The sequence below is a fragment of the Scylla paramamosain genome, chromosome 25, assembly GCF_035594125.1.
Source record: "Scylla paramamosain isolate STU-SP2022 chromosome 25, ASM3559412v1, whole genome shotgun sequence".
Lineage (NCBI taxonomy): Eukaryota > Metazoa > Arthropoda > Malacostraca > Decapoda > Portunidae > Scylla > Scylla paramamosain.
The window spans coordinates 15,784,120-15,798,928 of NC_087175.1; the positions used below are offsets into that span (position 1 = coordinate 15,784,120).

Consider the following 14,809-nt stretch of genomic DNA (forward strand, 5'->3'; position numbering starts at 1 on the left):
CTGTTACCCACCATCAGGATCCAGTCGATATTCCTAAAATTAAAATCACCTACCACACACACCTGACTGTACTTACCTGCTCTATTTATTTCCTACCATAGTGAGCTGTTAATATCCTCTATGCTGTTCGGTGGCCTGTACAGTAATCTCAGTACTACTGATTGTGGTGCTTCCTTAATATCTACCCATATCAACTCTGTTTTGCTGTATTTTAATTCTACTGTTAATACAACATTATAATGTGACCCTAACGTGATGCCCGATGCCTCCTCCTCTCCTAATTTCCTTGTCTTTATAGAATAGTGTATAACCATCTATCTTAACCTCTTGATCAAATACTTTTTTCTGACATATCTAACCAAGTCTCTGTTAAAGCAATGATAACAAGGTTCTCTACACATGTTATTCCTCTAAGCAAGTCTATTTTATTAAAAAAAACTTCTACAATTTGTATAGTAAACACTTAAGCTATTCCTCGCCCTCTCTGAGCTTGTTACCTTTCTAGATTGAATTAATTTGTCCTTCATTTCGTCCTCACGATCCCTTCCTCCCTCCTGACTAAAAGAAAAAAAAAAAGCGCTGGAGTGCAGTTACCTCCCGTCCGAGTGCTCTGGCCAAACCCCCAACACCATGAGGTTTTGGCCGGAGCACTCGAACAGGAGGTAACTGCACTTATGTGCAGGTGTGGGGTGTACGTCACCACATGAACAGCAGCATCTCATTCATACAGATATGGAGTATCTTACTTTGGCCTTACTGAAGATAAGTGGTGGCAGGACAATGGAGTAAGTAATGGACCAGTGTGCGTTACAGGGGGTGAGATTGCATACTGCTCCACATAGGGAGAGCAAACAGTCAGTCATTTATTAATACTAAGATGGAAAGGGTATCGAGTTGGTGGGACGATTAAGAGTGGAAGTAACATAGTGGATTTGTGTCAGGTCGCGCCCTGACTGAGGCACGACCTGACCTGAGTTCTGTCTAACTCTGAGGCCAAGACGCGAAAGTATCATGGCATATCCGGTGGCAAGACAGAGTCGCGCTGGTTCGCGTTGGCCGCGTTGATCACATTAGTTTCTTTCTGAATTTAAAGAGGATGTTCTGAGCCAACAAAAAACCGCATTTAACAGGTTTCCTGTGCAAGGAGCGAAAAAAGAAACGGGTCTTTCTAGAGGAAACACCCAGCAAGCCCAAGAAACAACGTACGGCAGAGTTCTGCACGAGAAACCAAGGTAGTGCTTTGCCTGACCTAGGTGGGGTGTGTGTGTGTGTGTGTGTGTGTGTGTGTGTGTGTGTGTGTGTGTGTGTGTGTGTGTGTGCACCACAGTAATAGTTACATGGAGTGTCTTCGTCGCCTCCCATATACTCAGGGGTCTTGAATTCAAGACGGAATCTATGAAATGGACTTATTGGCGCAACACCAAAGACTGACACATAATTCAAGCACATCTTCCTGTGTCTAAATATCGCCACAACTGAACACTCGTTCTTTAATCAGTAGCTACTTCCTTCTTTTGTAGTTTCAGCGACCTGTCTATATAGCTGCTAGTGAACATTTAAACAGAAAGACGCGAATAAGCCACTGAACGCCTAACTTACGATCCATCTGTAATTTCCGAATGAAGCACGGCATACTTTGTTAAATACCTCAAAACTCAGTTCTTTCACTTAGCCACAAGACACAACTTTCCACACTATTAGCCCCACTCCCATCCATCTTCTTTAGTGACACTCAAACATCCTCCTCCTTTACATTCTTCTATTGGTTACTAAAACTATCATCTCATAATTCCAAATCGTTTCTCTAGTTAAGACTTTTCTTCTGATGTTCAATTGTCTGCGTTGTTTCAGACTATATTTTTCCACCTTTCAGCTGCCTATCCCATACAGAGACATTATCCGTTCATGTATGGAACCATGTACATTGAAAGAATCAACTCTCACAGCTCTTTCAGCTCTTATCAGCTCCTCTCCTTTAAAAGACTGTCTTGAATCTCATTGTTTTCCATAGTGCTTCCCGTCTCCCTCCTGCGCTCTCGCTACACATTTCTCTAGTTGCTTTAACCACGTTTTCCGTCTACCTCACCAATGCAAGGGTTAACCAGTATCCTTACTCTTTCATGCCTTTCACTGGTAGACTTTGGAACTCCCATCCTCTTTCTGTTGCGCATCTTTCCAAGGTTTCCGGCTGCTGCAAAGAGGGAAGTCAGAAAGTAAACTGGCCAAGCCTTTGGTTACTGTAAGGGATATTTTTTCCTTGACCAGATCCACTTAAAACGCATAATTTACTTTTCGTTGGCAATGCAACCTAATAAACAGTTGTTTAAAAAAAAAAACTATCTATAAGATAAATAAATGCATGACTGACTGATGAAACTATATTTATTTCTTCTTGATAATTTCGTAACAGTCTGACAATGTAAAGAGACATAATTACTTTACAGTTTCGTTATATTTTCTCATACTAATATCAAATAATGTTATTAATAGTTGAAGTCTGGCTAACCACTGGGGTTGGCGTGATAATTTGGGGAGTTACTCTATGGGTGCTGCATCTGCTTGGGTGCTTTCTGAGAAGGAGACGAAGTTTTCAGTTCATCACGGCTCTGTTCTACGGATGGGGGGCTCTTCTGGAGCAGCCGCCCGCAGACCCCTCTACTAGTATATCAGAGCAGGTAATTCATGCAATATAGTGTAATTTCTTGATATACGAGTATGTGGTTATAGTTAATTTAATTCCGAAAACTCTTTCTAACTCTTATTTATTTATTTACTTATTTATCTATATTATTTTTTTTATTTAATTTTGTTTAGTTATTTATTTATATTCATTTTATATTTTATTATTTATATTTTATTAATATTTTATTTATTCATTATTATTGTTATTATTATTATCAGTATTATTATTATTATTATTATTATTATCATTATTATTATTATCATTATCATAAATACTATTATTTATTAATCAATTATGTTATTTAATTCTTATATATATATATATATATATATATATATATATATATATATATATATATATATATATATATATATATATATATATATATATATATATATATATATATATATATATATATTTATTTATTTATTTATTTATTTATTTATTTATTTATTCATTTATTTATTTATATTTACAGTTTTCACTTTTATTTAGTTATTTTTTTATTTATTTGCTTATTTATTTATTTTATTTATTTATTGATTTGTTTATTTATTTATTTTATTTATTTATTTATTTTTTTTTTTATTTTTTTTTTTTTTCCCGCGAGCGGAGCAGACCCTAGTGGGATGGTGGCTTGTGTTTTGCCTCATCATCTCGACGGCCTTCCGGTCCTCCCTGATCTCACACCTGACTGTCCAAGGCACCCTAAGCCCCATAGAAACTCTGGAGGATTTGACGAAAGCAAACAACTGGAGATGGGGTACAGAACCTTGGCTAATGAACGGCGTTCCTCGACACTATTTTTCAAAGCACACTGATCCGGTTGTGAAGAAAATATACGCACATATGGAGGTAAGATGTATAATATATTGTAATATTTATTCCTCACTTGAAAAAAAAAAAAAAGGGGCAAACAGAGAATTCCACAATTTACTCGAGAAACGGAAGGAGCATCAGTAGGATGGACAGAATAAAGACAACTTACCATAAAAAGTAACTTTATGACCTACTATGAGAGACTGAAGACTGCCAATTAAAAGGTAAAGGGAGATAAGGTGAGAAGCTTATAATTCGGGTCATTCCAGTAGAGCTTTGAGTGGAATTTCCTTTACATGGAAACTCCTGCAAGGGTTATTAAATTTGCAGAATAGACCAAGTAAGTTCATTCTTCAGGGTTAGATCAGATGAATGCCAATAAAGAAGAGGGTATTTAACTAGTACTATTCTGGAAACTGATGTTGTGCGTACAGGAAACTGAATTTCCACAATTCAAGTTTTGCCTTCATCTGCTTAGGTATTACAAAAATATCAGAAGTAAGATGCACTTCATCTTCTCTCCGTGAATCTTTTGATTCCTGATGAGCGGATTGTCTATCGAGCAAATGAAGCTGATAGGTGTAAAACAGACTCGTAAATGCAAAAAAGGATAAGATAGGAAGTTTGACTAAAATGATAATTCATAAAAGCAAGAGACTAATAAAAAAAAATAAACATAACTCTATGTGGACTTACAAGAACAATGTCAGTTTAATACTACAGCAATAAAGTTGCCACAAAGAAAAATTAAGACAAAGGTACATGGAGATCAATAGAGAGCACATGGAAAAAAATTAGAAATGCAAATTCTATGCCATTCTATGAAACCAAAAGCGATAGTTTTGCCAAACCTTAACGGAAGATGTCTTACATTCAGTAACGAAAGACCTCACCACTGGATCTTTATTTTTTTTTTTTTTTTTTTTACAATCCAGTCTGACGAGAAAATAAAGTTATGAAACGATGCACTGAAAGTATATATATATATATATATATATATATATATATATATATATATATATATATATATATATATATATATATATATATATATATATATATATATATATACTCAATCAGTCAGGCAGTCAGTCCCCGTCCGAGAGTCAGTCAGCAGTCAGTCTTGGTCTCTCACTCAGTTCCGCTCAGCTCAGCTCAACTGTCAGTCTTGAGAGACGCTGATCAGTCATCATCACATGCAGAAGTTCATATCACCTCAGAGAGAGAGCGAGCAATTAATTGCCACGTTTTTATCTCGTCTCGAATCAAGTGTGTACATTCTCTACTATTAAATCGGGAACTCTCATCATCGTGTCTTTTAAAGAAAAATATAGAGAAAATCATCTTTGCTGTATGTTATATGATACTGATACATATGTTCGCCTAAAAGGTAGTCACAAAGATCCCACGAATCTATTTATTTATTTATTTATTTATTTATTTTATTTATTTATCTATTTATTTTTGCTCAACTTACTGGTTGTTATAGCATACCCCACTGGGTGTTGTAGCATATTAGTATAATACGTAAACAGTTTGGGATTTTATGTCTGGGATCTGTGGTTTGTGTTTGTAGAATTAATTTAAATGTTTTGGCTGTGGTAGAATTGTTTGTGATGCTCGCATCTGCATGATTGTTTTGTGTTTTTTTAGTAACTGATCAGTCCACCTCTTATCAAAATATAACATATATCAATGACTGGTGTCTGAACAATTTAATGTCCTCTCTCTTGATGTACCAGTGATTTAAATGGTCATATAACATAAGTGGCGACGAGCTGTCTCTCGCCATCCGCATATGTGAGTCTTTTCTCTTTTCAAAATTCCTTCTGTGTACTATTTTTTTTTATTTGTGGTAAATCATAGAAGCTCTACATAGAAGACTACATCGGTGTCAGAGATGAAAAGTTTAGTAGAAGCTCAGTGTAGGCGGTAAACTAACACGATTTACATATAATGTTTGTCCAGGAGGCGTGAGTAAATATTTACTTTTCATAGTGTAAAGAATAAAGAAAGAAATTGGGCTTTTTTTTTTTCTTTGAAACTTTCAAGTGCAATTCATGCTGTATCCGTTCAATGATATTAATAATTACTAATCACATTATATATGGAGGAATTAAAGGAAAAATTAAAACTTTTACTGAGGATTTGCGCACGACTTTCACCAATGTTTTTGGGTAGACATGCATAGCTTCGCCCACTGACTTAACACTCCATGGCAGAGCGGTATGCGGGATGGCCTCTCCTGTATCCTTCCTCCAAGATATATTGAATTAATCTGAGGAAAATGTCTGTCGGCGGTGGGTGTCGCCTCGATTATTTCCATTGTACTGCCAAATTTTACGAAGATAAACAAGGTAACTTCATATTAATTTCTTATCCTTACCAGTTACGTCAGGTTAGATTAGGCTAGTTTGGTTAGTTTGATTAGGTTAGTTTAGATACCTTAGGTTAATTTGGTTTGGTTAGGTTTGTTTAGTTAGGTTTGTTTGGTCAGGTTAGGTTTGTTTAGTTAGTGGGTTAGTTTAATTAGGTTAGATTAGTTTGGTTAGGTTAGGCAGGTAAGGTAAGTTTCGTTAGGTTGGGTTAGCTGGTGGTGGTGACAACTGGCTGGCGGCCACAGGCAAGCGGCAGCTGGTCCTCTCGGGGGAACATTGCCAGTGACTGTTACTGCTGTTATTTATGTATGAGGACGAAACAATTATTATTATTATTTGATTTTTTCTGGTAAATTTCAGTCAGTTTTGTATCAATCAGCTTTCCGCTTTTACAGCAAAACACTAGTTTCTGATAGGGGCTGGGGGTGAGAAAAAAAGAAATGATTTGCGGAAAAACAACATGGAGATTCACTGAAAACATGCCGAAAACTAACAGAAAAAAAATCGTCCAAAATAGAGAGATTGGTGCAAGAGTAAAGATTTATTAATGTTTTTGGGTACGTGCTAGAAGTGACAGTGTTTTCAAATTTGGTAATCGTATTTTTGTGCTTCTATGCTGCACGATCCTGCTGCGTCCGTAATCTCTGAGACTGACTTTTGTGGGTTTAAGGTAACGCGTTTGTCATAATTTTTGCTTAATTTGTATTATTTACATATGTCTACACTCAGACGATCATATACGACTTCCGACAATAACGAAAAACTACGAGAATTGTTTCATCTCTCTTCAAATAAATTCCATTAAATATCTTGAACATTTCGCATTACACTTCCGATTCAAATCACTTCACATATTTAATACTCAATGATAAATCGCATCATACACTAACCTCGCAACTAATATTCAGTGAGGAAATACATCCTACACCTACCCAATCCCTCTGTCAATATATAATACCAACGTTTTACTCTGATTGCATTACAACTGTCTGGCTCTATTTACTGGTACTGTGACAGGCGGCTTGCCCACCTTGACCTTCTCTGGTCTGATAGCTCTGTCTAGCTTGTCTCTCTGCCTGGCTCTGTCTTTTCCCGTCTCCTGCACCTCATAATATACACGTGATGTTAGAGCAACCTTTTATCCCAACAAAGCTTCCGTTGCTATAAGATTTATTTTCCAATACTTCGATCATACAGTTTATTTTCCGATAACTTTCAATAAGGTTAATTTTTGAGTAACTATATTTACTTTTTCATACTTTGATCACAAGGTTAATTTTCCCATACTTTCAGTAAGGTCCATTTTAACTATCTTCCCATACTTCGATTCGATCATACAGTTTATTTTCCTTTAACTTTCAAATAGGGTTCATTCTCGAGTAACTTTGGTAATCGCATCTACTAATCAGGAACAAAGAGACGCCGTTTCCTATTGCGTGCCGGCTGTCCGTGTTGTCCAAGTCGTTTGCTTCCGGTGACCTTGATTCCTTCGTATAATAATTTAGTGATAGCAACCAGGGTATCTCCTTGTAATCTGCTGCTAATCTCCGGCTCTGTTACTGACAAAATAATTTTAAGAACTGATGAAATAAAATTTCTTGGTGTTACTTACGATGATTCATTAACTTTTAGGCATCACATAAATAACCTCACCTTAAAAGTATCCAGACACGTCGCTCTACTTTATCAAGCAAAAGAATACATGCCACAAGAAGTACTTAAGACCATTTATTATGCCCACATATATCCACCAACATTTATCAGTCACAGCATGGCTTCACGAAGGGGAAGTCTTGCCTGACAAACTTGTTAAGTTTTTACAGTAAGGTGTACGAGGCAGTAGATAATGGTGATAGTTATGATATCTTATATCTGGACTTTAGTAAAGCATTCGACAAGGTGCCCCATCAAAGGCTCCTGAGAAAGGTTAGGGCGCACGGGATAGATGGGAAGGTGTTAGGTTGGATAGGGTCATGGCTTGGTAACAGGCGACAGAGAGTGCTAATAAACGGCTCGAAATCCGAGTGGGGTCATGTCATTAGTGGGGTGCCACAGGGATCAGTATTAGGGCCATTATTATTTCTAATATATATCAATGACTTGGATAGTGGAATTAGTAGCGATGTTAGTAAATTTGCGGATGACACAAAGATAGGTAGATTAATTAGGTCAGAAGCGGATGCCATCGCCTTGCAGACAGACTTAGATAGAATGAATGAATGGACGGATAGATGGCAAATGCAATTTAATATCAATAAATGCAGAGTGCTTAGCGTAGGTAGAGGAAACCCACACAATAGGTACACATTAAACACCCAAACTCTGGTAGGTACAGGGTACGAGAAAGATTTAGGAGTTATAGTTAGCTCTGAACTCCGTCTAGGGAAACAATGCATAGAAGCCAGAAACAAGGCAAATAAGGTACTAGGATTAATTTTTAGGAGTGTTAAAAGTAGAAGGCCGGAAGTAATATTAAAGTTATACTTGGCGCTGGTCAGACCTCATCTAGACTACGCTGTGCAGTTCTGGTCCCCACATTACAGGAAAGATATAGGTCTATTAGAATCAGTACAGAGGAGAATGGCTAAAAGGATACAGGGGATGAGGAGTATTCCTTACGAAGCGAGGTTGAAGCGGTTAAATTTACATTCTCTAGAGAGACGTAGGTTAAGAGGGGACCTGATAGAAGTCTTTAAGTGGTATAAGGGTTATAACAAGGGAGATGTAAGCAAAATTCTTAGGATCAGCAACCAGGGTAGAACAAGAAATAACGGGTTCAAGCTTGAAAAATTTAGGTTTAGGAAGGAGATAGGAAAAAATTGGTTCTCAAATAGAGTGGTAGATGAGTGGAACGGACTCAGTAATCGTGTAGTTAGTGCTAGGACACCAGAGAGCTTTAAGAGAAGATTAGACAAGTTTATGGATGGGGATAACAGATGGAAATAGGTAGGAGTGTTTCATACAGGGACTGCCACGTGTAAGCCTGGTCGCTTCTTGCAGCTTCCCTTATTTCTTATGTTCTTATGTATTGCAATCCAATATGGTGCACAACTTATCCAACTTATTTAATTCCTCTTAAATTACAACTCAAGAAAATAGCAAGAATAATAACCAATAGTAATTTCTTAGAACATACAAATCCTCTCTTCAAAGAAACAAAAATGTTAAAACTAGATGACATTACTAAATTTGCTATCGCTACTTACATGTATTCAAATAAGAATAAAATACAGAACCTCCTTCCATCTCATGACCATAACACCCGTAACCGTGATAACCTCAGCATTCCCTTTCATAGACTTTAAAAATTTAAGCACTCAGTTTCTTATCTAGGGCCTCGTGTATGGAACTCTGTACCTCTCCAAATTCAGGATGCACCCTCTATCACCACATTTAAAAGAAAATTTTAAAATCAGATCTTAGCTACCTACTGATTTGAATTATTACCTCATTCTAAAGCAACAGTGTTATCAAATCTTGTTATCATATCTAGTACACTAGTTTATATTGAAATCATCAGTATGCTACTGTTATTGTATCTACTATGCATATTCTAGAAATATTTATCATTCCTATATTTTATCTATTATATATGTATTATTCATTATTACTATTTATTATATTATCTGTACTATCTATTATCATTATTATTTATTATATCTGTATTATAACTGCATATTTATTTATTATATTTGTTTTGTAACCATTTATTGCAAATACCTTCATAAATCATAGTATCTAATGTTGGAAATGAACTGTACAACATGTTATATCCTTGTTGCCATCTGCCACATTACTTACCCATTATTACTCAATATTTTGCCTGAAAAGCTCTGCTTTAAAAAGGCTAACTACAGTCACATTAATCCTCACTATGTAAATATGTATATACCTCCTAACTGTAACTGTTAGTTATTAATAAATGTTCAAATGCTCAAATGTTATGATGACTCACCGTATCTTGATGTTCTCATCGGTGGTCACGTCTCGCCTCTTATTTATCATGGTGGTGATAGCTTCTTGGTACCTGCTTTTGTGTTTATGATCTTCTCTTATTTATTTATTTTCTGCTTCTTACTTTCTTCTTCATTTCTTCGTTTCTTCATTTTTCTTTGATTCTTCTTTCTTTTTACGTTTTCATTTGTTCTTGGTTCTTGAGTTACAACATTTTTATTTTTTCCTAATATTTGTTCTTGTGGTTGTCGCCCATATTTCAGGCGGGCAATTTCCCTAAAGAACATGGTAATTTATTTAGATGAGTAAAAAGACTGCCTTCATAATGTGTCATTCTGGTTTTGTATGTCACGCTAAAGAATATCAGTAAATGTTCGAAAAGCTTTGCACATTTGTAAGTGCATCTATCTCAATAGCGAATCATCCACACAATGATTAAAATCGACTCTCATATCCACATTTAGGATTACAATCAATACTATCGTGTTAAGCTGGTTTATGATTATACACCCCGCTGCCAATGGAAGTGGCGCGCATGATAAACAAACCGTTGTTTTGTTGTGCGGGAAGTGTCCAGCTCAGTTGAAACAGAAAAATTATGAAAATATTTCTACATCTGTCGATCGTCACACTTCTACATACCATCACTCAGTTGACTCTTGATCTTAAGGAGTACTCTAGAGATGTAGATGTCAGAATTCAGAGATTTGCGGATGCAGATGTGTATGCAGATGTCATATATACATATTTTGTAGATAAGAAGGCGGTTGCTGATATATATATATATATATATATATATATATATATATATATATATATATATATATATATATATATATATATATATATATATATATATATATATATATTTTTTTTTTTTTTTTTTTTTTTTTTTTTTCTTCTTTTTATGTAGGGTAACAAAAATCTATTAAAAAATGCCCACTGAAATGCCAGTCCCATAAAATGGTCAAAGCAGTGGTCAAAAATTGGTGAATAAGTGACTTGAAACCTCCCTTTTGAAGGAATTCAAGTCATAGGAAGGTGGAAATACAGGAGCAGGCAGGGAGTTCCAGAGTTTACCAGAAAGAGGGATGAATGATTGAGAACACTGGTTAACTCTTGCGTTAGAGAGGTGGACAGAATAGGGGTGAGAGAAAGAAGAAAGTCTTGTGCAGCGAGGCCGCGGAAGGAGGGGAGGCATGCAGTTAGCAAGATCAGAAGAGCAGTTGGCATGAAAATAGCGACAGAAGACAGCTAGATATGCAACATTGCGGCGGTGAGAGAGGCTGAAGACAGTCAGTTAGAGGAGACAAGTTGATGAGACGAAAAGCTTTTGATTCCACCCTGTCTAGAAGTGCAGTATGAGTGGAACCTCCCCAGACATGTGAAGCATACTCCATACATGGACGGATAAGGCCCTTGTACAGAGTTAGCAGCTGGGGGGGGTGAGAAAAACTGGCGGAGACGTCTCAGAACACCTAACTTCATAGATGCTGTTTTAGCTAGAGATGAGATGTGAAGTTTCCAGCTCAGATTATAAGTAAAGGACAAACCGAGGGTGTTCAGTGAAGAAGAGGGGGACAGTTGAGTATCATTGAAGAAGAGGAGATAGTTGTCTGGAAGGTTGTGTCGAGTTGATAGATGGAGGAATTGAGTTTTTGAGGCATTGAACAATACCAAGTTTGCTCTGCCCCAATCAGAAATTTTACAAAGATCAGAAGTCAAGCGTTCTGTGGCTTCCCTGCGTGATATGTTTACCTCCTGAAGGGTTGGACGTCTATGAAAAGATGTGGAAAAGTGCAGGGTAGTATCATCAGCGTAGGAGTGGATAGGACAAGAAGTTTGGTTTATAAGGTCATTAATGAATAATAAGAAGAGAGTGGGTGACAGGACAGAACCCTGAGGAACACCACTGTTAATAGATTTAGGAGAAGAACAGTGACCGTCTACCACAGCAGCAATAGAACGGTCAGAAAGGAAACCTGAGATGAAGTTACAGAAAGAAGGATAGAAACCGTAAGAGGGTAGTTTGGAAATCAAAGCTTTGTGCCAGACTCTATCAAAAGCTTTTGATATTTCCAAGGCAACAGCAAAAGTTTCACCAAAATCTCTAAAAGAGGATGACCAAGACTCAGTAAGGAACGCCAGAAAATCACCAGTAGAGCTGCCTTGACGGATCCCATACTAGCGATCAGATAGAAGGATGCAAAATGATAGATGTTTAAGAATCTTCCTATTGAGGATAGATTCAAAAACTTTAGATAGGCAAGAAATTAAAGCAATAGGACGGTAGTCTGAGGGATTAGAACGGTCACCCTTTTTAGGAACAGGTTGAATGTAGGCAAACTTCCAGCAAGAAGGAAAACTAGATGATGACAGACAGAGCTGAAAGAGTTTGACTAGGCAAGGTGCAAGCACGGAGGTACAGTTTCGGAGAACAATAGGAGGGACCCCATCAGGTCCATAAGCCTTCCGAGGGTTTAGGCCAGCGAGGGCATGGAAAACATCATTGCGTAGCTTGAAGTAGTCAAAGGGTGGAGGAGAGGGAGGAACAAGCCCAGAATCGTCCAAGGTAGAGTTTTTTAGCAAAGGTCTGAGCGAAGAGTTCAGCTTTAGAAATAGATGTGATAGCAGTGCTGCCATCTGGTTGAAATAGAGGAGAGAAAGAAGAAGAAGCAAAGTTATTGGAGATATTTTTGGCTAGATGCCAGAAATCACGAGGGGAGTTAGATCTTGAAAAGTTTTGACATTTTCTGTTAATGAAGGAGTTTTTGGCTAGTTGGAGAACAGACGGCATGGTTCCGGGCAGAAATATAAAGTGCATGAGATTCTGGTGATGGAAGGCTTAAGTACCTTTTGTGGGCCACCTCTCTATCATGTATAGCACGAGAACAAGCTGTGTTAAACCATGGTTTAGAACAGGGGTTCTTAACCGGGGGTGTCCATAGCCCTTGGGGGTATGGGAACCAAAGGCCGGGGGTCTGGGACTCGATTTCTGGGTACTGGTAATTTCCCCTTCTGCCAGTGCGATGCGCGCGCTACCCTACATGACGGCGGTAACTTGCACATTTATGTTCGGTTCTTTTTTTTTTTTTTTTTTGTATAATAAAACGGAACTATAACTTTATTAATTTTGCTTTCAGTAAAAAAATAATAAAATTAACAATGGTTATGTTTTCTTATAATAGTAATCCATATCTAAAGTACAGTAAATTCAAGCGATTGAAATACTCGTATCTGGAAGACATACTGGCAAATAATAGGATTGGTGATAATTATTTGAACAGTCAAGTGAAGGGGGTATGGGACCATATTCGACAATCCATTGGGGGTATGGAACAATCAAATGGTTAAGAACCCCTGGTTTAGAAGGTTTAGGACGAGAAAAAGAGTGAGGAATGTTCGCCTCAATGCCAGACACTATCACCTCTGTTATGCGCTCAGCACACAAAGACGGGTATCTGACACAGAAGCAGTAGTCATTCCAAGGAAAATCAGCAAAATACCTCCTCAGGTCTCCCCAACTAGCAGAGGCAAAACACCAGAGGCACCTTCGCTTAGGGGGATCCTGAGGAGGGATTGGAGCGATAGGACAAGATAAAGATATGAGATTGTGATCAGAGGAGCCCAACGGAGAAGAAAGGGTGACAGCATAAGCAGAAGGATTAGAGGTCAGGAAAAGGTCAAGAATGTTGGGCGTATCTCTAAGACGGTCAGGAATACCAGTAGGGTGTTGCACCAATTGCTCTAGGTCACGGAGGATAGCAAAGTAGTAGGCTAGTTCACCAGGATGGTCAGTGAAGGGAGAGGAAAGCCAAAGCTGGTGGTGAACATTGAAGTCTCCAAGAATGGAGATCTCTGCAAAAGGGAAGAGGGTCAGAATGTGTTCCACTTTGGAAGTTAAGTAGTCAAAGAATTTCTTATAATCAGAGGAGTTAGGTGAGAGGTATACAGCACAGATAAATTTAGTATGAGAGTGACTCTGTAGTCGTAGCCAGATGGTGGAAAACTCGGAAGATTCAAGAGCGTGGGGATGAGAGCAGGTTAAGTCATTGCGCACATAAACGCAGCATCCAGCTTTGGATCGAAAATGAGGATAAAGAAAGTAGGAGGGAACAGAAAAGGGGCTACTGTTAGTTGCCTCAGACACCTGAGTTTCAGTGAGGAAAAGAAGATGAGGTTTAGAAGAGGAGAGGCGGTGTTCTACAGATTGATAATTAGATCTTAGACCGCGAATGTTGCAGAAGTTAATGAAGTAAAAGTTGAAGGGGGTGTCAAGACACTTAGGGTCTTCGACAGAAAGGCAGTCCGACCTGGGGACATTTATGGTCCCCTCCCCAGATGGGGACTCCGAGGCTGGTGTAGGAGTCGCCATGATGGTTTTAAAATTTTTGAGTGAAGGGTGTGTGTGTTATTAGGTGCTTGTAGTTTTGTGTGGAGGAAGAGAGAGACTGCCCCCTTGTGATGTGAGACACAAAGGGAAACGTTCAGTGAGGTCACAGCTGGATTTAATGATAAGTTCACAGCACACCCTGAACAGTGCTTTAGACCTCACTGGGAGTAATTATCGTTTCGGCAGGTGTCTACTGCCTCCTCCTAATTACACAATTTTTCTTGTGAATTTTAGGAGGGAGAAGGTTCTCAAAACGTTATTGCTTTGTGGTGCACAAATGAATATATCTTGGACTTTGAATGCTCACCAACTCTACAGACAGTGTAGTGTATACTTATCATGAAAATTATGCGGCGCACTTGGGAGATAGTCGCTGCACACAGTTTGGGAATCACTGGTCTACATACACAGATATGCATTATATATATATATATATATATATATATATATATATATATATATATATATATATATATATATATATATATATATATATATATATATATATATATATATATATATATATATATATATATATATATATATATATTGTCTCTCTCTCTCTCTCTCTCTCTCTCTCTC

General features: G+C 37.5%; 1 protein-coding gene across 1 annotated transcript in view; it reads left to right on the forward strand.

Annotated features, from left to right (window-relative positions):
• Positions 1-14,809, forward strand: part of LOC135113375 (glutamate receptor-like) — a 45,512-nt gene that overhangs the window by 28,319 nt on the left and 2,384 nt on the right. Inside the window, exons 5-6 of the mRNA XM_064028631.1 lie at positions 2,491-2,675; positions 3,302-3,538. Of these exons, the coding sequence (XP_063884701.1) occupies positions 2,491-2,675; positions 3,302-3,538 (422 nt within the window). The remainder of the gene's footprint in view (positions 1-2,490; positions 2,676-3,301; positions 3,539-14,809) is intronic.